General features: G+C 39.0%; 1 protein-coding gene across 6 annotated transcripts in view; it reads left to right on the top strand.

Moving 5' to 3' along the window:
* Nucleotides 1–23,684, top strand: part of App (amyloid beta (A4) precursor protein) — a 248,324-nt gene that overhangs the window by 100,423 nt on the left and 124,217 nt on the right. For all 6 annotated transcript variants that reach the window (XM_005375598.2, XM_005375597.2, XM_005375595.2 and 3 more), the window contains exons 4-5: nt 7,038–7,150; nt 9,717–9,910. In XM_005375598.2, coding sequence (XP_005375655.1) covers nt 7,038–7,150; nt 9,717–9,910 — 307 coding nt within the window. The remainder of the gene's footprint in view (nt 1–7,037; nt 7,151–9,716; nt 9,911–23,684) is intronic.

The following is a 23,684-nucleotide window of genomic DNA, read 5'->3' as shown; positions in this document are numbered from 1 at the left end:
AAAGCGGATTGGGAAGTATCTTGCCTGCATCTTTAAGGATTCCTCCATTTTTTGAGAACAAATGCCTCCCAGAAAAATTTTCCAGCCTAGCCGTTAGCCTGTGAGAGTTAAAGAATGCTAGTACATAATTAGCAAATTCAAGAAAACATGTTATGGAGTAACAGTCTGAAGTGGTAAAGTTCAAAAATTGCCTGAGTAAATGTTATTTTGTCTGTCGTTATTTTGATACACAGGTGTAGTGGTTGGGGTTAAAAAGTACATACCTCTGTAATCTTTTACTAGTCTATGTATTATGAGGACAAATTAGGAAAGTCATGTCCAGTGTTTTCCATCACCTTGTGCTACCAAAATAGGAATAAGCTAGATCCTCAGTTCCTCTATTCGACCCTTTACATTTGCCCTTCAGGTGACATTCAGAATCTTATTGCTGTTCACTGTCATCTCTACTGCTGTCATCCTGACCCAAGCCATCGTTACCTCCCACCTAGATTATTGCAGCACCCTCCAGCCTGGTCTTCATCTTTCTACTCTTGACCTACGGGACAAGAATAATTGGCTTAATGAACAAATCTTCTCAAGTAACTCATCAGAGTGTTGGCAATGTCCAGGAGCTCAGCAGTCTACCTTCACTGCGGCTCATGGATCTTCTGTCCATCATTCCCTCCGACATCTCTGGTCTCCCTTCTCTTCTGTGAGCACACAGTCATGCTTCTGCCCCAGGACCTTTGTTCTTGTTCCTTCCTTTGGCTGGAATATTATTCTCTCTCCTTTTGGAAGGTTTGTTCTCTCACTTCCTCCAGTCTTCACTCAGCTGTCCTATTTCCATTGAGGCTTCTCCTGGCCATTACTTTGCAAAATTCCACTCCCCACCCTCCCCCAAATTGCTATTTCCCTTCTCTGCTTTCCCTCTGTAATATGTATTACTCTCTAACAAACTATTTTTCTTTATGATTTCCCTCTACAATCTTATTTCATCCTGTTATTTTGTCACCTCCTGTACTTTCAGCACCAAGAAAAAATAGGAAGTTCCCAGTGAAGAATGAGTGGATGATGATCTGAAATTGTCCGAGGGGATTCAGAAAACCCTCTCACGTACTGGACCTGTGCCCAGTGCACAGCTGGTCACTGTGACTCCCCACTCATATTCTCTTCCAGGGACTCTGCCCCACTGTGTTGACCGATGTTATTATTCAGATGTGCTATTTATAAGCCTACAGCTGAAGAGTAACAATGTAACGAGCATGAAACCCTGTTTGTCTTCAGTGTATGCATAGTAGGCAGTCAGTAAGTAATGATAGTTGTTGCTGTTTTTACTATTATGACTATTAGTAATGTAAGAAATAGGTGATGAACATGTACTGGGGAAAAGACAATGATAGTAATTGGTTGAGCACCTTTGTTATGGCAAGAAATTGAGTGAATTTATGAATATTAATTCATTTAATTCTCCCAGCTCTACCATCTACTGCATGTGTCATCTGGGTTGGCTGCATATTCTCAGTCTGATCTTTTTTTCATACAATTAAGTGGGAATTGTAGCCGCTTCAGTGCACAGTTCTGAGGAGAGCGAGAGATGCTGCACTTAGGGTCACACCAGTCATGCGGTTCGTTTATTGAAGTGGGCCTCTCACCTTCGTGAATCAGTTCTGAGCCTGCGTACAAGGAAACTGAGGACTGGCCATTCTTCTAAAATACCATTGCTGCAGAATCATTTGTAACTCCTGAGTTAGGCTGTGCCTTGGGCAGAAATCCAAAAAACTCTGACATTTTGGCTCTTTTGTTCCCACGGTCCTGGCCACCCACTTTATTTATTTAGTTATCGTTTCTATTCTGTCCCACTTATGTATCTATGTCTTCATGCATGGCCACACACTGTAGTTCTCAGAGGTTCGTGGAAGTATCTTTTTTAGTCTGAGATCTCTGTGCCTCAAAGGAACTTTGTGTGGCTCTGGAACCTTTTAAATCAATCTATTCAAAACCAGTCTAGCTTTCAAAAACTTAGCAGTCTCAGTTTTAAGAATTTTTTTTTTTCTGGGGGCTGGGGATTTAGCTCAGCAGTACAGTGCCTGCCTGGCAAGCACAAGGTCATGAGTTCGATTCCTGGTACTGGGGGGGGGGAGGAATTTTTTTTCTCACACCTGTTGCCTTCTCATTTTCACTGTGTGATGCAGGGCCTTTGTTTCTAGAAGTAACACTTGATACTATTAACCCTGTTTTCTCCCTACGATCCTGTGTCTTCTGAAAAGGCAACATAAAGACACTGAAAAATACCTTTCTGTCTTTGAATTCCATGGTCCTGGGGACCCTGCTGCTTGCCTATTTAGTATTCATTCCTACTGTTTTCTTCCTTGAGAGAGTTCTGCTTAAGGGCAGCTGTGCGCTCAGCTGAAAACACTTTTGGAGACTCCCTTGCAGCTACGTGTGGGCAGATAGCCCAGGAAAGGTACGTGTGATAATCGCAGGAGTCACTGGAGAGTGTGTCTGCTCCAGGGACAAGCAAATCTTCATCAGGGAGAAAACATACAGGAAACCTTCACCCTTACAACTGTCCTTCCTCCTTTCTGCCTAAATCTTGAACATAAAATCTTAAGTTTCTGTGACCAAGCGTGAGATCAGAAGCCAACATGCTAGGAATGGCTATGCAGAAGGATAGGCTTAGCCTGATCCCTGATGGCCTTGAATATCAGCAGCAACCCAGCCTTGACTACTTTTCCTTCTTTTGTGAGATAAATAACCCCACAGTGTGTTTAAGCTGATGTTTCCCATGTTCTCTGCTGTGCAGCCAAATGCATACCCGGCTTTTTATAGGGCTTTCTAGGTAATTTAATTCTAGTTTCATTGTCAAATTAACCACATTATAGATTACAACATCAAAGTGCTGCACAGTCTAAAAACGGGTCTGTTTTTACAAAAGCCAAGGGAAATTGGCCAAAGATGCCATTTCAACCCGAGTTTTAAATGCATGCGTTGAGTTACCACTCTTGGATGGAGAGTCGGGAGACCTGATTTTCAGCACATTCCTGCTGCCAGCTGGCTTCATAGACAAACCACTTGACCTGGGATTTCCCCCGCCCATCTGCAGAATGAGGGAATTGGAGCCAGGCAGTCCCCTGAAAGACCACCAAGGAGCCAGTGGACAGAGGCCTGCTGAGTCTCTGTTGAATTCAGCGTCATTATTCACCTTGCCAAGACTTTGTAGCCAGGAAGCCGTACCCAGACTTTGTTTATTAGCTTTGAAAACTCCCTTTCCTTTGGAATTTGCATGTGTTTAAAATTTAGTAAATTCTGACTTGTTAAGAAACCAGGTTGTCTGGTTAACAACAAACATGCATAATGTATGTTCATTTATCCTTTTAGATTAAATAGTACCAAATTTCCTACAGTTCACTGTACACAGAAGCATGATTTCTATTATACTTAATGTTTTTTTATCTCATTTGCCTGAATTCTGCTGAGAATTTTTTTCTCCTGAAAGATCAAACTGAGTAAACAGATGGTTTGTTTCAAACATGAAGGTGTACATGGTTCTACGTGGAAACCCTAGGTATAATCATAGACCTTTGGAGTTAATAAACTTTATTTTTTAGAGCAATTTCAGGTTCTCAGCATAATTGAGCATAACGTAGAGTTCTTATATACCTCATCCTAACACAGAGTTAAAAAATAATAATTGCTTTATAATTAGAAAAAGGGAATTAAACCATGTTAAGCTAAGCTAGTTTGTGAAAAGGGCTTCATTAGATTTTTTTTCACACCTCCTTAATCCTTGTTAAAAATTTGAACAGATTTTTATAGTTTAGTTTAATTTCCTAAAATTTCTGATGGATACCATTTTCCTGTGTTTCATCCTCAAAGTAATATAAATAATGCTGTTTACTGCTAATCTTTAAATGTTAGGGTACAGTGAGCTTTCTGTTTTGCCATTAGGACTGAAGACTTATTTTGATTTTATTTGTTTTGTTTTGTTTTTTAAGGGCTGAACTTGATCCTTTTTAGTTTACTTTTTGTTAGTACATGTTTGCAGTGCATGAAGGTTACACTCATCGTGGGCGTTGGTACGCGTACACAACACATTTAATTCTTTTTATTTCCCCTTCCCCTCCTGGTCCTACTCCCTCCCTCCATCTCTTGGTTCCCTTCCCATAGTACTAAGGACTTACTGCATAACCAGCATTAATCCTTTCAAATATACTCTTATTTTAGGAGTTGTGTTTCTCAGCTATGGTGAATAATAAGAAACTGCAGACCATCTCTACAAAAGTAAATGAAACATTTTGCAAATGAAAGTTTTTGCTATCGTTTTATAAATTCAAGGAACAATTATTCTAATAGGACTAAGGCTGTGCATGTCCTGTGGATGAACATTACGTCTTATTTTATGAAGTGCCTTTCACTGACGCGGCATTGCATTACAATGCAGTCCTCAGCAGACTAAGCACAAGTGAAACAAGATGCATTTGGCATTGTTATTTGGCTTTTATTGTCCAGCTTATGCCCTCAACCACTCATGTAAGCCAAGACCCAGAGTGTCTTCTGTACTCTAGATTATCTCATAAACAGATGTAGTGTTAATATCCTTGGGCCAAACTTTTGATCTTTTTAATTTTACTTATAAAATAGGGGAAAAAACATAACTTAGTATTTTGGACATTTATAAATGTGGCTGCCCAGTGCTAGCAAATGAGATGGGAATTTTGATGCTGTTGGTCACTTCTGACCTCCTGTAGCCTTGAAAATTGCTATTCCTCAGGTATCAGGTATTTGTTCTAGCTGCTAGTGTTGGTTACCTGACCTCAGAAGTTTTGAAGAGTCCACTTGAGAAAAGTATGTTAGCTCCCTATTAGATCACCTTTATCTCCATTCTCCAGCTCTGCTGGGAGATTGTGTTGTTTCACTTTGTTTTGTTTTATATCATTCTGTATAAAAGAAAATGTGATGTCATTTACATTACTAGGTGATTCCTTCCCTTATACTCTATATTGTAGGTGGCTCTGGAATACAATCTCCTGAAGTGTAGGTGGCCTTAGATTTCTTGACAGGGCTTTCTCACCCTGGAGGTGCGGGTTATAGGGGATAGCACCACACAGCTCTGTGGAATGTGATGCAGCGATGTAGTTGTGTCATTAGCCGTTCCATGTGGCCGGCAGCATTTGCCTTTTCCTCCGAAGTGCTCCTCCCTTCATTACTTATACACGAGATGATGTGGCATCGTGGATCACCACAAAGAACTAAGGAATGACAGAATGCAGTGCTTTTTTCTGTTATGATTTGTTTAGCTTATTGCAAAAGTGTGAAATATTAAATACTCAAATACCATGAAAAATCTTACATGTTTGAGCTAGAAGTAGTCTACAGTTTAAACATGGTTATGAGAAGGAAAAAAACTTTTCTTTCCTTCTTTTAGGCATTTTATCACTCTTTATGTTTCAAATATTATATAGCATATATGCAAGAGAAAAATTGATTCCTGTCTTCGCTACTGTGAGGACAGTCCGCATTTCTGACTTAATTGAGGTAGTGGGCTTCCATCTGCTCTTGTGTGTCCCACCTACAGGGTTGTAGCGGATTGTTCAGTGACCTTCCTGTTTCCATGACCTCTCCACACTGGTTCTTCACTTGATGGTGGAGTCTGCCTGAGAAACAAATGTCCACATATTATTCGTTTTTAGAACATATTTTACCTTATGTTGTTTTGAAAATGATGCCCAAAATTTCACACTCTTTAACTTGGAACTCATCATATTTCCCTAGTCTCATTTCTTCTGAACTTCCTTTTCCACTTACCTCATGTTCCAGCCATAGTAATATACTTTGCTTTTTCTTTACTCTTTCTTTTACAGGAGATTTTGAAGGGCTTTTTGCCAGCCGTCTACCCATCCATTTGTCTGTCCTCCCTTCCTTCCATCCTTCCTTCCTTCCTTCCTTCTTTCCTTCCTTCCTTCCCTCTCTCCCTCCTTCCCATCCATCTATCCATCTATCCTTCTGTCCATCCTCCCATCCATCCATTCTTTCTCCCATCCATCCATCCATCCATCCATCCATCCATCCATCCATCCAATAGGGGCATATTTGTTAGAACTGAGGCAGCAACTGGGGTAATACTAAACAAGATAGATGCTGTCCTTATTTTATGGAACCTGTATTCATTCCTACATAGTATACTTTGCTCATCCATTCAGATTTATATCTACTGTTATAATCTTTCCCAGTGCACCCAAACAGTTTTGTGCCCTGGCTACACTGGCCCAACACTTTACTCAGCTTTGTAACATGTACCTTGTTAATGTATCAGTAAATATTTGTTACCACTGTGTATAGAATTTCTGCTAACGACTGAGACTACTACAGGGAATAACACAATTAAGTTCATAACTTATGTATTATTATGTTGTTACTTCCCATCTTTTGCCTCATTAGAAGGTGAGTTCATGGAGGATTTCATGTAATATCCATATATTTTAGTGCCAGCGTTGCCTAGAAATAATTTGTGTGATGCATGTTTTCTTTAAAACTATAAAAAAATCAAAAGAATAGTTTTCATAATTAAGTTAATTTTCTCTTACGTGTTATAGAAATGCATATGTACCTGTGCATTTATAATTTTCTAACATTAGAAAAAATGCTAAAATCTCTAATAGTTTATAAACAGATTGAAATTTTGAAAAGGACAGTAGTTTACATTAATTCAGCTCAAATTGACAGTGTCAGTTTTTATATTTTATCTCCTGCTGTAATTGAGTGGAAATTGATTAGCTAAGTAGTTTTTATGTGATTACCTTGGAAGCGGAAATTTAGATTAAAGAAAGCTATCACTTACAACATGTGGGAAATACATGACCATCAAGGTCGGTGCGGCCTGGAGCAGGGCTGCTCAACGAGTCGAGACTCCATGTTCTAAGGGTACCAGAATCGCGACTCCGTCTCCACCGCTTAGTTCTTAAAAGCTGATAACTTCTCTGAAGTCTCTGCTAATGGCCTCTCTGTGAGAGCTGTGTCATACTCACACAATGACCAGAGGTGGTTCTCCTTTCTTTCAGTTGGTGAGTTTGTAAGCGACGCCCTCCTCGTTCCTGACAAGTGCAAATTCTTACACCAGGAGCGGATGGATGTTTGTGAGACCCACCTTCACTGGCACACCGTTGCCAAAGAGGTACCATCCCCTAAGTTCCTTCTTGCAGAGTGTAATTTCCTGGGGGACATCCCCAACTACGTGTCAGAGTGTGTTGCGGTAACAGCTTGTTGATAAGTAACTAATAAACTCTATTAAAAAAACCTACCCCTCCCCCCCTTTTTTTTAGTAGACTTTACTTTGTCTAGCATTTTTAAGCTCACAGTGGAATGGAACAGCAAAGATAGAGTTCCATTTACCGCCATCCTCACACTTGCTCAATCTTCCTTATTACAAATATTCCTAAGGAGTCAGAAATCAGCTCCCATTTAGTTATGTTCATTCTGTGTCTGTGCCATATTTTATAAATAAAGTAAAACTACAGTTTTAATACCTGCTATCTTAAAATGCATCTTTCAATTTATTTCATGTTTGCTTCTCTCATATGTAAGGTTTTCCTAATTTAACTTTTTCTCGTAGTCATCAAACAAAGAAATAGGTCATCAGACCTTAGCATGAAAGCTACAGCTAGGCTTCAGCTTCTAGGTTATGCTGTCCAGTTTCATACTCAGCAGGCCATGCTGCCGCCTATATTTGTCTACACTGGCCAGGACCTGGGTGGCTTGAGGAGATGCTGAATCTGTAGCACCAAACCCAGCCATTTGCCAACCTCTGCTTTTGGCTAAGCCAGTAAAAGACAAGACAGCATGAAATGTCCCTTTGTGGCATTACTGCCTCTGAAATTCTTCTGTCCCTTTGATATTGTGTTTTTTCTGCTACAGACACATAGTTATTTATGGGGAGCCAGTGAGATCAATCTCTTAGAATTAGACTTCTTTATTTAGCTAAGTGGTTTTCTACTCAAGTCAGTTTTGCTTCACTATCCCAGTAAAATGGGACATTTTTTATTGTCATAACTGGAGGAAGATGTGCCACTGGCATGAAGTGCCTAGAGACCAGGGATTCTGCTACACACTGTACAATGAGTAGGACAGTACCCCACCTCAGCCAATGGTTTAATCTGAAATGTCAGTCCTGAGCTTGGAAACTCTGATCTAGTCCAATTTATCCTGAATACCTTAGCTTTAAAGCTCTTAGGTAGATAACTTTTTGCCTTTTATAGAACATGTTAAAAAAAAAATACATACATTCCGAGCAGCATGGTAGTGCATGCCTATAATCCCAGCTATTCAGGAGGCTGAGACATGAAGGAGGATTTCAAGTTTGAGGCTAGCCTGGGCAACTTATATTCTGATTCACTATAAAGTAAAACTTTCCTTATATGGAAACGTGTTTTGGAGGTTTAAGATCTTGTTTAAGAATGCAAACAACATAATTTAAAGCCCAGGTTCCCGTGTAAACTTCATTTTTTATTTCTTCTGAGTTTTCAAAGGAAAAAAATTTTGTTATTAAGAAAAAAGAAGGACTCTGACTCTTAGAAGGTCAAAATACATTCTGTGAAGTTTCATTGAAAAGTATTGAATGATTAACCTTTCCTCTGTCATCTCTAGATGATTTTTGAGCTTTCTGTTTATTTAGATTTGTACCAATTTAATAAAACCCGGGAAAGCAGAAAGATACTGAGAGGGAAATCTCTAGTAGCTGTAAATTCTGATTCATAGGGGCTGCAGAGGAAGTCTGGATCACTTCCCTCATTTCTGGGACACAGTACCCGACACCCTCAAGTGAAAGGAAGAGAGGGTTATTCTGACTCATGTTTTCTGTCCGTGGTTGACCAGCTCCAAGTCAGCAAGGGCATGGTGGAGGCCTGATGGAGCAGGAAAAGTGCTCACATCATGGGCCAGGAAGCAGAAAGAGAGAGAGGAGGAGCCAGGGAGGGAGATACGCCACTCCAGGCCACATCCCCTAGTCACCTGGCTCTTCCAGTCCACCTCCTAATAGCCCATTCAGCTGTCATCCGCTGATGAGTACAGCACCCCCAAGACCCAGTCACCTTCCAAGTGCCTGACCCCTAAACACACAAGTCCTTTGGGGGACATGCCAGATGCAAAGCATAAGACAGGATATTTTCTTCTCTCTCTGGGATTATTACTCTGGGAGGTGAGCCAAGACAGTGGGAATGTCCAGAGTAAGACAAACCCAAATGAGGTGAACACGGATTTGAGTTGGGAATGTACAAGGAATCTTCGCAGTTTCCTGGTACACCAGTAAAGCCAGGAAGCATAGATTCCTTGATGTCTGTTCACAAGTGCAGCCCTTGGGGCTGGGGATTTAGCTCAGCGGCAAAGCACCTGCCTGGCAAGTGCAAGGTCATGAGTTCGATCCCTGGTACCGGAAGAAAAACAAAAAACAAAAAACAAAAAAACCAAACAAGTTCAGCCCTCCAGTTATGACAGTCAAAACTAGTCCACTTGTTTTTATGGACCTCTATTGCACCCCATCATGTCCTTATTAAATAAATAATAAACTCACAAAATGTGCCAGAGTAGTCTATGCCCAAGATCCTCTTTGTAAATGCATTCAAAAAGCAAATGGTTTCCTTTGTGACACTATGTTGGGGCTGTGTGTTGAGTATTATCTTTGGGGTTTCTTACGCAGAAGCACATCTTCTCTGCCCCTCTCACTGTATTTTCCCTACCTTCTGCAGACATGCAGTGAGAAGAGCACCAATTTGCATGACTACGGCATGTTGCTGCCCTGTGGGATTGACAAGTTCCGAGGGGTGGAGTTTGTGTGTTGCCCGCTGGCGGAAGAGAGTGACAATATTGATTCAGCTGACGCAGAAGAGGATGACTCAGATGTCTGGTGGGGCGGAGCAGACACAGACTATGCAGACGGGAGGTAAGGTAGTCTACCTGTGGAGTCTCATAGATGCCAAAACATCTTGCATATAGTGTTTGTATTCCTTTATAAATGCATCTTCCTGTTTTCTCAATAAAACAACCTCAGACCGTTCTGCTGTTATGTTATATAACCCTGACTTCCTACTATGATTATTGCGTGTGATATAATTTTATTGTAATTGACCATCACAAAGACAGTATTCACTATTTTATTTTATTTTTAAGAACTGGGATCAAAAATCACATGGATATTATAGTAGATCACTGTTTGATCTAAAAGAAAATCCAAAGTAAATGATATGATAATTCTGTTTTAGGGTGCAATTTGGACATATTTTTTAGACATTGTTTTGAGATTATTTTGTCAACCATTAAATCAATGTGAGTTATTGTTGAGAAAGATTTGGTTTTTTTTTTTATTTTAAAGAGAAAAAAACTAACAAAACAACAATAATGAAGACAAAAACAAAAACAACACAGAAACAACAAAAATGATGCATGACCTCAAAACAAAATGATAGGAATTAACAATGGTTGCTACACTACACACTGTTATCTTCAACAAAATTGCCCAGTCCACCACCAAAGAAAGCAAGGTTGATCAAACAATCAAAGACAACAAGTAATTAAAAAAAAAAACTATTGGAAATGATACAGAGCATCACCATACAAGATGGTAGGAATTCAACAATAGTTCTTAAATTGCATATGTTGTATCTGGTAATCTCAATGACTGATTTAGTTTGGGGGTTTTGCAGGGATTTCTTTTTTTTATTGTTTTGTTTTTTGTTTTTCTTCTGGTACGAGGAATTGAACTCACAACCTTGCGTTTGCCAGGCAGGTGCTTTGCTGCTGAGCTAAATCCCCAGCCCCCTTGCCAGGATTTCTTTGTCTTTCTTTTTCTTTTCCTTCCTAACTGCAGTCAAAGTCATTTGTATGTGCTTGTTAAAGTTGTTTTTTTTTAAAGGAGCCTCAGTTTTGTGATTGCTAAGGATGTATTTTTACCCTTTTTTCCTTTGCGATCTTAATCCCATAATTTATTACTGTATCTGACTCCTTTTTTAATCAAAGGGAAGCATTTATATTCAAATAACCTAAAACCAGATTTTTTTATGTTAGAATCTCATCTGATTCATTCATAGGTTTTATGCTGTCTCATCTCCCAAAACATGAGGATTATATCACTGCTGTTTTTCTACCAGTATCCTCTTAGATGTTCTTCGTGTTACACATCTCCAAAGAAACATTAAATATGAAGTACAAGACATGATTATAGTGAAACTTTTCTGTCTTTAGGCACAGATTTTCTGCATGAGAATGTTCTTTAAAATTTAAAAGTGATTTTACCCTTATGCAAGAATCTGTATATTCAGGAATGCAAGCTGCCTTTTATCAGTTAATATAAGGATGCTTGTTTTTAGTGGCTGTTGCCTAATTATATCAGGGTTTGCCTTTTGTGTTCATTCTATATCAGGTTAAGATTTTTTTTTTTTAATTCAGTAGACATAACATAAAGCTAAGCAAACATACAAAAATTTCCAAGGATGAGAGGAAGAAATAAGCAAAAAGAAAACAAAGCTTGCAAATACTTTTCAGTGCTTGTGAAACTTGAAAGTTAATGATATATGTCCTCCTCCTAGGGAAGGAAAGATTAGGGATGTGGGGTTTGTTGATGGGAAATCTTTTTTCCACAGGATCAATTTGTTGTTTTGTGCCATGGCTGGTTCTTCATGCCTCTGGTCCATGTGCCAGAATGTCTGTTGATTTCGGTTTAATTCCTTTTTGGTCTAAAAGTAGAATGTCCTGGTTCTCACTTACTGAAAAAAATAGTCTTTGATATTCTTCCTCAATCATATCCAGATTTGAAAATTTCAGAGTGACTTTGAAAACCATTCTTGTGACCGGTGCTGTGAGAGCGTGACGTCAGTGTGTCTAGTGGTAAAAGGGGAAGTTTCAAGTTGCACACCCACTTTCTTTGTTCCAGGCCTAGATTGGATACCTGATGGTTCTCCATTACTGAATTAAATATCCTATGTAAATAAACATACAGAATGCTAACTAACCCAGGAATGCTTCCTGTCAAAATTCTAAGGTGCTAGATACATATGTGTAACCTTGTGTCAATTCTGGTGACCTCTGTTCTTGATCATTCTTATATAAGGGACTTCTAAAATTCAAAATGGATATTTTCACTTTATCCTGAAAGTGACAGGCCTTTTCCAGGCCCTGTTCTCCATGAAACCCATTTTGTGGGTCCTTTAAAACTTCCTTTTTATTTAGGAATCTATTTTAATGGATCTTGATCTTTTCCTCCTGTACTCTCTCCTACCTGAAAGCATTACTAACATTATGTCAGGAAGCCACTTATCTAGCGGCCCTTTTTTTCCCTATATCTCTTCTCGCTACACCTGCAAGTGCATGCACAAGGTGATCTTCTGACTTGGAGTCCCTTTTTCCTTTATTACTGTCAGTGAATAACTGTACCTTCTTTGATACCTATCCCTTGTTATACCATCTTGCTCTGTGCTCGTTATTACAAACGCCAAACTATTTTCTTTTAATTTTCTGTATTACCTACTGCTATAAAAATCATTTAGTATATTGTCTAAACAGCAGGATAATACTAGGAGTGCAGATGTAAATTGAAAGACGTGGGTATACTGTTCATATGGTCACTGTACCTGTACCTGGCTTTGGTGATCTCATCATCCAAATTGGTATCCAGGTGACTACAGTCAGCTTCTTCCAAATCAAATGCATTGTATCAGTTTGAGGTACCTACGGCTTGTCAGACCTTGGACTCTGTCTTCCCTAGGAAATAGTGCACACATGGGGTTTCTACCTTTCACCTTCTCCTCTGATTCTGATCTTCTGACCTGACACCTGACACCCTTGATAGGTCCTCTGAGTTTCACCCTTTCCTAGTAATCTTCATCATGATTTAGATTTGGAATTCATGTTGTCTCCCATTGCTTCTGGTGTTTCTAACCAGGCTGAAGTCAATCAATGGATAACCATTTTTATGTATTCTGTTTATGTCTTAGACATCTTAATACCTATTACATATTTTAAACCTATTTTCTTCAGTTCTCCATGTCTGGGAAAAATTAATTTTTGCCCCTAATTCCTGCTGAGTTTGCTAAGGTATCAAGTTATGTTAGTGTACCAGTTAATTCCATGTCTTATTCATGTTGTAACAACACCCGGGATCTTGAGGTAGATGCACCTAACTATCCCTAGTAGATGATTTATGATCTTCCATCTAGCAACTCCATGCTCCTTAGTTCTTAGCATTTCCCTTCTTCTTATTCTACGGATGACCCTTTCACAGCTGTCCATTGTGAATTTTTACAAAATGGTTCCCAGCATTTGGTAGACATCCATTATGTGTTTGTTGAATAAGTCAGTGGATCTCCCCATCAACCTCAGCATCGCTCATACCTTCTTCCAGTCCTTTGCTTCTTGTCTTTCCTTTTGGGATTGTGTTCTGCCTGAGGTCCTGATCACTACTTCTCCTCCCCTTGTCATTTCAGTCTCATTGACTCTTCCACCTCTACGTAGACATCTGCTATTTTCTGTTTTCCCACTGCCTGAATTTACATCATCATTACTGCCTTCTAAAATAACCTCTTTGATTACCCATTACTACACCCATGGGCCCGCTTTCTCCTGTACCTGTGCTGTTGTTGTTTATATTCCTTTAGTGTTCTATTCATGGCCTTGACTAGTCTCATTATTCTCTTCCACTCTCTTCCCAGTGAATTCTTCTCAGTGCCTTCCCAGTCGTTCTACTGTGTATTTCCAATCCTGCTGACACTTGATTATTTCTTTCACCAATAAAATAGTCCAGACTCCTGGGCAGGACCTTCAGAATTCCCTACTTGGCCCCAGCCTACATTTTCAGCTTAACACATGTAAATTACTCTGTCTGCCAATACTGTAAAACCCTTGGCCTATCAGTTAGGCCAAGGTTAGTGTTGGGTAGGTTCGTGTTCCTGCCATTCTACTCCTTCTAAAATAGTTTTTCTTTTTCATCAAATAAAGATGCCATAGGATAAAGATGGCTTATCATGGCAGGTCAGAATCCTACATAGTTTTAAATGTTAACTCCTTTGCAGGAATTTCCCAATACCTCGCTTTCCTGTGCTATACTTAACTTTTCCTTATATTTCTTCTGTAAGACTTAATTCACACCATGACTTACTGAACAATTCATTGCAGCCATATCTCTTTTGAGATGCCAGAATCCATTTTACATTTCACATGCCTGGCATGTCTTATGTGGAGGTCCTCAATAAACAGCCAAATCGAGTTTTATATTTTTAACATTTTTGCATAGCTTCTAGCAGATTTAACCACCTCTAATTGGATGTTATAGAGCCCACCAAGATTTTAGTAGAGTTGTCTAATAGATGTAATGCGGGACACCTATGAACTTCTATATTTTCCAATAGCCAGGTTTAAAAATGTGCAAAGAAACCAGTGGATTTATTCTCAACAACCTATTTAATACGTCCCAAATATTATTTCAGCATTTAATGAATATGAAATAGTTATTATTAAGATAGTTCACATTCTTTTTTTCCTTTTTCTTTTTTTTCATACTGGATCCTCAACATTCAGCGCTTTTTTTTCCTGTGCTAGGGATCAAACACAGGTCTCACATGTGCTGGAGAAGCGCTCTACCACTAAGCTGTGCCCCAGCACTCTAGCATGTATCTCAGCATTGCACATCTTGATTCAAACTAGTCAAATTTCTTTAATTTATCCCATAAGTCCTTTTTAAGTATTATACATACAGATTAACAGCCATACTAGTAAGCCAAAAAAACCTTGTAAAATACATAAGACAGTTGCTATATACTAAATCAAAATACAGTTTTAGGTGTATCATCCAGGTTGGATTACAGTAACTTTTTCTGGCTTTTTCCCCCCTATTGGTCTGTCTTTTGTTTTGCACTTTGTTTATATATTGAGTTTCATGTTAGAGAAACCATGCAATGTTTAAGCTTTTGTCTCTGGTTTACTTCATTTAAGGTTATGGTCTCAATGTGCTTCTATTTTCCTACAAATTACTCAAGTTTATCTTACTTTATGGCAGAGTAGTATATAAATACCACATTTTCTTTATCTGTTCATCTGTGGATGCATGTATAGGCTGCTTCCAAGATTTAGCTACTATGAATTGTTCTGCTATAAACATGCTTACATCACTGTGATGTCTTTAACTGTTTGGGGAAGATATCTAGCTGGGTCAAAGGGAATTTCTAGTTTTAATTTTTTGAGGAATTACCACACTTACTTCCACAGTGGCTGTACCACTATAGAAAGAAAAAAGAAAAACTATATAGAGTAAATATAAGAGAGAAAAAAAAAAGTTACAGGAAGAAAAATTAAAAGAGAGAAGAGGAAAAAATAAAGAAAAAGAAAAAAGGGATAAAAAGCAAAAAAGAAGGACAAAGGAAAGTTCCCTAATCCCCTATACTCTAGTGAAAAAGGAAAGGAAAGGTAAGAAGAGAAAAAGAACAAAGCAAAGACAAGCAAAAAAACTAAAACAATGTACACACTCACAAAATCAAACCAAAAAACCCCCGAACAAACAAAGAATATAAATAAACAAGAAATTTCTCTGTGATTTGGAACGTGTGGTTTTCTTCCAGGACCTATGATTTGGGGGCAGTATCCAAGTCAAGACGTGTGTCTGCTCACATGGGTAGATGAAGAAAGAAGGCAGTGAGAGGCCAGATCCCTGCTGGATGCAGGCATAGCATTCACTCCAGTCATTCTGGAACTTGTTTTTCTATCGCCCCGGGGTCAGGTCTGCATTCCTGCTCCTTTGATAGAGGCTGTAGGCAAACAGAGAAAGCTGCTGCATGCTACCCAGATACAGGTGGGAGAGCTTCCTGGCTTCTTGAAGAGCCCTACTTGTGACACCTGAAATGCAGAATCAGAGTGTGAATTCAGCACATCTAACTTAAATGTCACCAGAGGACACTGTATTACATTTCTTAGAGGGGGAGAGGAAAAAGGACCTGTGATCCACCTGGACTGGGATTTCATCCAGTTTTATTGTACTTTGTTGCTTGGGAGATGGAGTCTGGTCCATGCTACTACTAATGAGGCATTTAAAGAAACATTCCTTGCAGAATGAGCTCTTTTAGGATCTCATTGGAAAAGAGGTCTGTCATTGAATAAAGATAAAGTAAATGTTGCTCCAAAATTTTATTTATAAATAACTCAGTATTTCCTCCTGTAGTATTACAATGATTAAGCTCTCTGATCAGTTTAAAATACCTGTTTCAGCAATCCACACCTATCTTCCTGGAAAATTATATGATTTTTAAAAATGCCCTTTAAGATAGATCTTGATAAATAAATGATTATTTTTGACTGAATCTTTTTGAAGGGTGTCTGGGGTAGCTCAGGAGTTTTCTTCAGTTAAGGTCACTTCCCAGTTTATTACTGTGAATGTGCATGAGTGTGCACATAGAAACACATTAAAAATGACAGTCTGCAGTGAATCCAGTGAACTAAATCAGCTTTGCTGATTTCTGGGGACAGCAAGAGGTCGCCTTGCTCCTCCCTGTCAGGAGGGACACCACTGACTCCTTGGGCCGTGTGCACTACTCTTCTTTTTTTTTTTAACATGATTTTAATAATTTCTACATGATCTGTTTTTCCTTCTAATGCCCTTGATACCTACTGCTGCCTTGGGCATTTATCCACTTCCAGACCACACGAAATAAATTTTGTGGAACAATCAACATGAAATTTGTTGTAAAAGCACCACACAAGAGGAAAGAATACTTGGTTTTTGGTTTTCTCGCAAAATATTGAGCAATGATGTCCTCCTATTGAGGAAATGGGTGGATGAGAATGTCCTGTTTTCTTTTTGTTCTTAGAAATATGTTGCTCACTTGATAATTGTGGAGCCTGAGAAACGTCATCCAGGATCCCCTTATCTGAAGGTTTTTTGTCTGAGAGTTAGCTTACACAACCCATTGCATTCGTCCTCTCATTTGTCTAGTACCTGCCGAAAGTCTCCTGTCTGGTTTTCCTTCCTGCCAATACACAGGAAATGCAAAGTTCTGATTTTCATTATATTCAGTGAAAGTCTCGGAATGTATACAATACCTTCTGGAAAGATGAGGCAGAACTTCAGGAACACGGTCACTAAAAATGTGATAATTTCCTGATTACATCATCCTTTTCGGAAGCCACATCAGTCCTTGATTATTTGGCCTTCCTTATCACGTGTGAACGTAGTTGCTGAGTAATGACAAGGCAACTTGGGGGACGATAAAAGTAGAAAAATGCTGTAAAATATAGGGAAGCTCAGATTAATATCCATAGTATATCTTAGACATAAAACTTCAGTGCACTTATGTACTATTTATGGAATGATTTTACTCATTTAATTTTTTTCTCCAAGAATAAAATGAGAAACATCAATTAGCAGAAAGAATTGCTCAGAAAGAAACTCAGAATAAAATTGTGTCCAGTGGACCCTGATTGTACTCCAAGGGTCAGCAGCCTATCCTGTTTACCTGAATTATTTATATTTATGGTGAGGCATGTGTTATTTGACATATGAGGACATTTAGTGTAGTTTTCTACAAGTTAGGTGCTCCACAAATATTTGAGTTGAATTAAATTGCTATTCACATCATATACACACAAGCGCAGTCATGGTGGCTCAGGTCAACACAGATAATTGAAAGTAATTGGTCTTGAAAAAAAACTAAGGAATATCATTCTAGGCATGCCGTAATCAAGTAAAATTGCATCACAAATCTTTAAAGCTAGAGGTAGTGGGGAAAAAAATTGTGGAGACCAAAGGGAAATTTATAACTTCTTAGCAGTAGCACTTAACCAAAGTGACTACTTGAATGTATTTTCAATGCTTGAAAAAGTAACATGGAATAAAATGAAATTGCAGCTACAAATGAAGGTAGTATTCATCTCTATTTGAGCTTCTTGGATAAAAACTGTTTCATTCAGTGGCATTCTTATTGGAACCAGCAAGTCTTTTTTTTAGTCCCTAGTGTCAAATCGGAGCTCTTTAGTAAAAATAACTGTAGGCAAAAATTTGAGGAAGTGTGAGTTACAGCAATGAGACCAGCTCAACTCCCTTAGCTGCTGGCAAGCATTCTGTGATTAAAGAAATGAATAGATAAACATCAGATTATAAGAGTATTTCTCGACTGGAAGTAACTTCTACTTAAGGGATCTTTGGAAGTATCTGCAACATTTTTAGTTGTCACAGTGGGGCTAGGGATTGGGAGGCAATTCGGAGGCATCTAGTGTCTAGAAATCAGGGACACTGGTAAAATGTCCTACAGTACACAGAACAATCCCACAGCGAGGTCAGTTGTGCTGGGGTTGAGAAACTCTGACTTAGAGATTTCTTTAGCATTGGAATGCTAAGGAAATTGCTCTTTTGAAAATCATGCTTTTTCTAAGAAAATTCTCCATCTGAGCTTTTGCCCCTTGTGGACAGAAAAGTAAACACCTTAAGCATCTTGATTTTCACTGTAGGCGCCACAAGACCAGCCCCAACAGACCTTTACTGCACCTGAAGATGCTGAGCATAGGGGTGAAATCTTTTTTTTTTTTTTTTTTTTTTTTGGTTTTTCTCCGGTACCGGGAACCGAACTCACGACCTTGCGCGTGCCAGGCAGGCGCTTTTGCCGCTGAGCTAAATCCCCAGCCCCTAGGGGTGAAATCTTTTTGAGACAGGGTCTTACTATGTAGTCCAGGCTGTCCTCAAACCTGCAGTCCTCCCACCTCAGCCTCCAAGGTGATAAGAGTACAGGCATGTGTCACCATGACCAGCAAAGGATGAAATCTTCTTGAGGGTCATTACTGCAACCAGCATGGAAGGCTCTTGTTAAGGCTGGATTTGTGAGTGACATAGTGTTAGGTGTGGCTGCAAGCCAATTTAATTATGGTCTCTGTGCTCCAAGAACTTTTCTCAGAAAACAATAACCAGATAGTATTACAGAGTGGGTATTTCACACATACTATCTTTGCAGTTTGTGAAAACTCATCATCCCATCAAGTAGTAAGCTCATACATATTGTCCTCCAGGTAACCAGTGATCTCAGGCTATCTCAGACTTTGTCTATTTATGGGTCAGTACTTTTCCTGTTTTTAAAATTGGATGAGAAAGCGGGAAGCTCTGATTGGCTGTAAATGTCTTTATTTGTATCTCTGGAGTTGAACTGTTTTATGAATAGATAATCTTGCAGCTGCTTTCCTGTGCTGCATTTTAAGAAAGTGGTATTAAATGCTCCAGGGAGAAGAAAAGCCAGCAACTTTAGAGGGTCAGAAAGTGAATCATACAAAGATAAATTAAAACCTAAAATTTCTGCCAGTGGATGAGTCAAGGAAGAATGGATTTGATGAAACAGCTTACGGCTTTGAGAAGCAACTGTCATAATGCTGGGTTGGCAGCTTCTGGTGACGTTTGAGGCTGTCTGACTCTCATACTGAAATAAGAGAACTGATTTGAAAATGATGAATAGGAGAATAGCAGAAGCTTGCATTTTTCTCTTGAGGAAACTGGCTGCCAGTTCTGAGGTCTTTTTAGAAATGCTGAATTTCTGAATTTAATAAACTTGGACTGCATACATGTCAGGAAGAAAACTAAAACACTTTAATAGCCTTAACCAGATTACAGATGTGAGGTCAAACCAATGGGGTTTGTTTTGGTTTCCAAGCAGGTGATGTTTGGAAGACGAGGTGTCTTCACAGTGCAGACTTGGGTTGCTGCCATCTGAGGTCCTTCTGGCAGTGAAACTGCTTACTGAGATCTAGTGGCACAGCTGCCCGGTCACAGGATGTCTGCCGCTCAAGCTCGGGGCCTTTGTAAGAGTTACTTGGAGGGTTAGGTTATTCCTACCAGGGATTGTAAGCCAATTGTAGCAGGGACTCTTTTTTTTTTTTTCCTCCATCTTGCAATGAAACTATCCCAAGTTTTCTGAGTTACAAGACAGAGAGGCAAAAAAAAAGAAGAAAATACAAACCTTTATGATTTTTCTCACACTAGGACCTACAAACTCTAATTTCTTATTGAAACCAACATCTGGATATAGTTATCTTCCGTATAAAACCCCTTGTTCTTTTGGGAGTCACTGTTGTCGCATGCAAAAATGATCTTTAAAATTATTTATTTTACTTTGGCCCCCAAATCTATGCATCAGCATGGAGGGACAAAAATATTTCCCTTACTGGAACCAGGTGGCATAAGCTAGTATTGATAATTTGTTACAAGGAACTCAGCAAAATTATAATAAACTTGTGTTTGTTGTAGAAGGTAGTCAGTCATTAAGAAAATAAGCTAAGGAAACTGAAAACTCTTTTGATTAGAAATAAACCACAGGTCTCCCAAGTAAGAGCTAACTTTAGCTTCCTTTTTCACCCGTTATGTTGATGAAATGGCATTTTCACTATGTCCAGCGTTTAAAGGTACAATTGCAGATTATAGTAGACTTATTCCATTTAGTGGAAGAAACGTCACCTGAATGTATGCAAGTAGATAAGGAAAGAAGAAAGGTGTTAGTACATACAGTGATCTTTCAAAGGTGAAGTGTTTTGAACCTAATATATCTTCTTGAGTCTGTTTACTTGCTTCTAGCATGGGAAAAATTGCCAATCTATACCAGAGTCCTTAGTTTTATAGCTACTAAATAATAGATGTGAAACATGTTGAACTGCTACAATGTACAGCGTTCGTCTTTATAATGCATAGAGTGCAGTTCTGAGGTGGGGAGGGGCAGGCTAGCGTGGGGCTGATGTTTTACTTAGTCAGATCACGACTTGCCCTCCCATTACCTCATACTGTCGAATATAAAGGGCTGCTTAGGACTCAGTGACTATTCTCCCACCTCTGGTTTGATAATTATGACTATAATAATATGTTCCCTTTTTAATTAGTTCTTTTAAAAGTGGTTAGGCCTTGTAATTATTGTAATTGTTTGTAACAGAGAATGGTTTGTTACACCCTTTGTCCTAGATGAGGTTGAGATCATTATTAAAATAAGTTTGCATAGTAAACAATTAATGCTATTCTTAATTCACAAATTTAAATATGTAGGAGTCCCTTTTATGTTTTAGGGAAACAAAAATACTACATGATTTTCTATGTTTGGAAAACGGCTATAAATTTAATATAGAATAGATTTGAGCTCTTTTGGATATTTTAGACACTCAGGAGCTATGGAAATAGCAATAGAGCATCCTCTATTTATATTTTAAGGCTTTGAATTTTATATTTGAATTATATTTCAGAAATAATTGAAGTTTTCTTTCAAATTCTAATAATAAATAAAGGAACATATTTCAGAGTTTTAATCTTCTCCTTCTAGGAAGACACTGTTCATGTGTTTCCTCTTGTACATCCTTGGGATATTATGTTAATCAGTTACCCCCAAGCAGTTCTTGGGAGAATTTTGTAGCTACTATCACTGGAAAATTGGAGCCAAAGAGTCATTCACATCAGAAGTAGCAATGAAGCACTTTAGTTTTATGAAAATGTGTTTACAAGGTAGTTCCAGGATGGCAACATTGCATGTAATGTAATTTAATGATGGTAGAACCAGTCACAGCACACCTTAAGATGCTAAGGCGTTAGATGTAACATTTCTGGGCACTCCTGCAGTTATAGTCCAATCTGACATATAGTCCATATAGTCCAATCTGACATTGGTGCTATATAGACATATAGTCCAATCTGACATTGGTGCTATAACTCACTTAGTAACACTTAATGCATAGACCATTCCTAACAAGATAGGCTTTAACTTCCCTCTGTTTGAAGGCATTCTTTGCCGGTGTGCACTGGTCAGTTGGCTCTATGAGGTACGATCAAACAAGATAGTGAATGGTTATACAAAAAAAGAGTGCTTATTGTAGAAGACACATTGCCGTTGATCACCCTCCAAAAACTCTCACTTTGGGCACACTTATCCCATCGTTCTCTCCACTTCTGAAGCAGTTCTGGAGTAGTTCCTTCTTGTCTCTAGTTACAGTGTCATGGCTGTCTCAGTGTCCTCAGTCAAAACATTTGCCTTTCATGGTCGTTTTACCTCTGAGTAAGAGCCAGGAGTTGCACAGTGCCAGAGCTGCTGAATAAGGTAAATGAAAACGCACTATAATGTTTTTTTTTTGACAGAAATTGCTGTAAACGTTTTGATTCAATTCAGGACATGAAGGCAGTCACAACAGCACAAGTACAAACACAAACAGCTGCACTCACAAAAGAGGACTTGCAGGATTGATTCAGAAAGTGGCAAGAATGATGGCATAAATGTGTTTGAAGCAAGAAAGCGTATTTTGAGGGGAGTTAATAGCAATGTCTTCTACTGTAATACATACTGTGTGTTTTGATTAGCCCTTGTATGGTCATTCTTTCAGGTACAATAAGTAGGGCAACTATGGTCTTTGCCTATGACTCCTAAACTGAATGAAGAGTTTGCTCTGTCTTTAGTATAGTGACAGGCAAGTGAGGTAGTGCTTTCCTTTATGACCTCTTTATCTTTCCAGTTAGTTAGTGTACTAGTACAGACAGGTCCAGCCGGCTTTGGACTCAGGACTTTGAAAATGCCTAGGAAGGAAATTTGCATTTGTAAAGCATGTTAGGGTTAATAAGTCCATTTGCTCTGCCTTTCTCAGAAGCACTTTTTCTTATTTAACTTTGCTCTCATTGTTACTTCTTGTCCCAGCCCCCCATGCATTCTATGCATAAAGTTTTGGAGGTCTTCTGGTCATTGGTGTGTGACTATCTAATCAATCTAATTACCAATGTTTGCTTTTTTTGTTTTTTTAAAGTATCATCCTCTAAAATCCTGTCCCTGGTTATCCCTCTTTTCTCTTCCTTCCTTCCTTCCTTCCTTCCTTCCTTCCTTTGGTACCAGAAATTGAACTCAGGATCAGGCAGGCACTGTGCCACTGAGCTATACCCTTGGCTCCCTGGTTCCCTCTTTTAGATTTATAGTATTTTCATTTGTGGCATTTGCTCCTTGTTTGCTGTACTAGTTCAAACTACCGTTATTTCTTGCCGGAGTCACTGCACATTCTACCATGTATATTCTCAGTCTCTCCCTTCTACACTCACCCTTTATCCCTTTTATGCTCTAAACCATCTTCTATGCAGCAGCCAGGTGTAAAGCATATGTATCAATAAACCTCATAGTAGAACTCCCCAGTTATTGATGCATTAATGGCTTTTCAGTACACTTAAAAACTGAATCTGCAGGGAAAAAACAATGAAGCCTTACTGTGGCATGCCATGGAAGGGTAACAGTCATTAAACATGCAGTTTGTGGCAGGTCCTCATCTAATTTACATTCTTTCCAGGTTTTACCATGTTGACCCGGCTCTTCTCTGCCTCTCCATTCTTTCTTCAGTCCCTCTCTCTGTCCTGCTGACTCAGTGTCACACAAATCAACATGACATGACCTGCCTGGTCGCCCCAGGGCGGACACCGCTCACTGTTTATGATGATTTGCCCCAGGATCCTGGTGGGTTTATTTCCATCTTCTGCGTCAGCTTTGCTGTCACTGCCCCAGATGAATGAATTCCCCTGATCATTCTTTCCAAGCTGCACTGAATGACTTTTCATATAAAGCAGTCGTCCTTTATCCACAGTTTTGGTTCACAGGGTCTGAAAATATTAAGTGGAAAATTTCATTAAAAAACCCAACTCATAAATTTCAAATGTCATGCCCTTTGGACTAGTGCAGTAATATCTTGTGCCATCTGCCTCATTC

Source organism: Chinchilla lanigera, unplaced genomic scaffold, assembly GCF_000276665.1.
Source record: "Chinchilla lanigera isolate Chin_1 unplaced genomic scaffold, ChiLan1.0 scaffold00006, whole genome shotgun sequence".
NCBI classification, from domain to species: Eukaryota; Metazoa; Chordata; class Mammalia; order Rodentia; family Chinchillidae; genus Chinchilla; species Chinchilla lanigera.
This window is presented reverse-complemented; position numbering and strand designations above follow the sequence as displayed.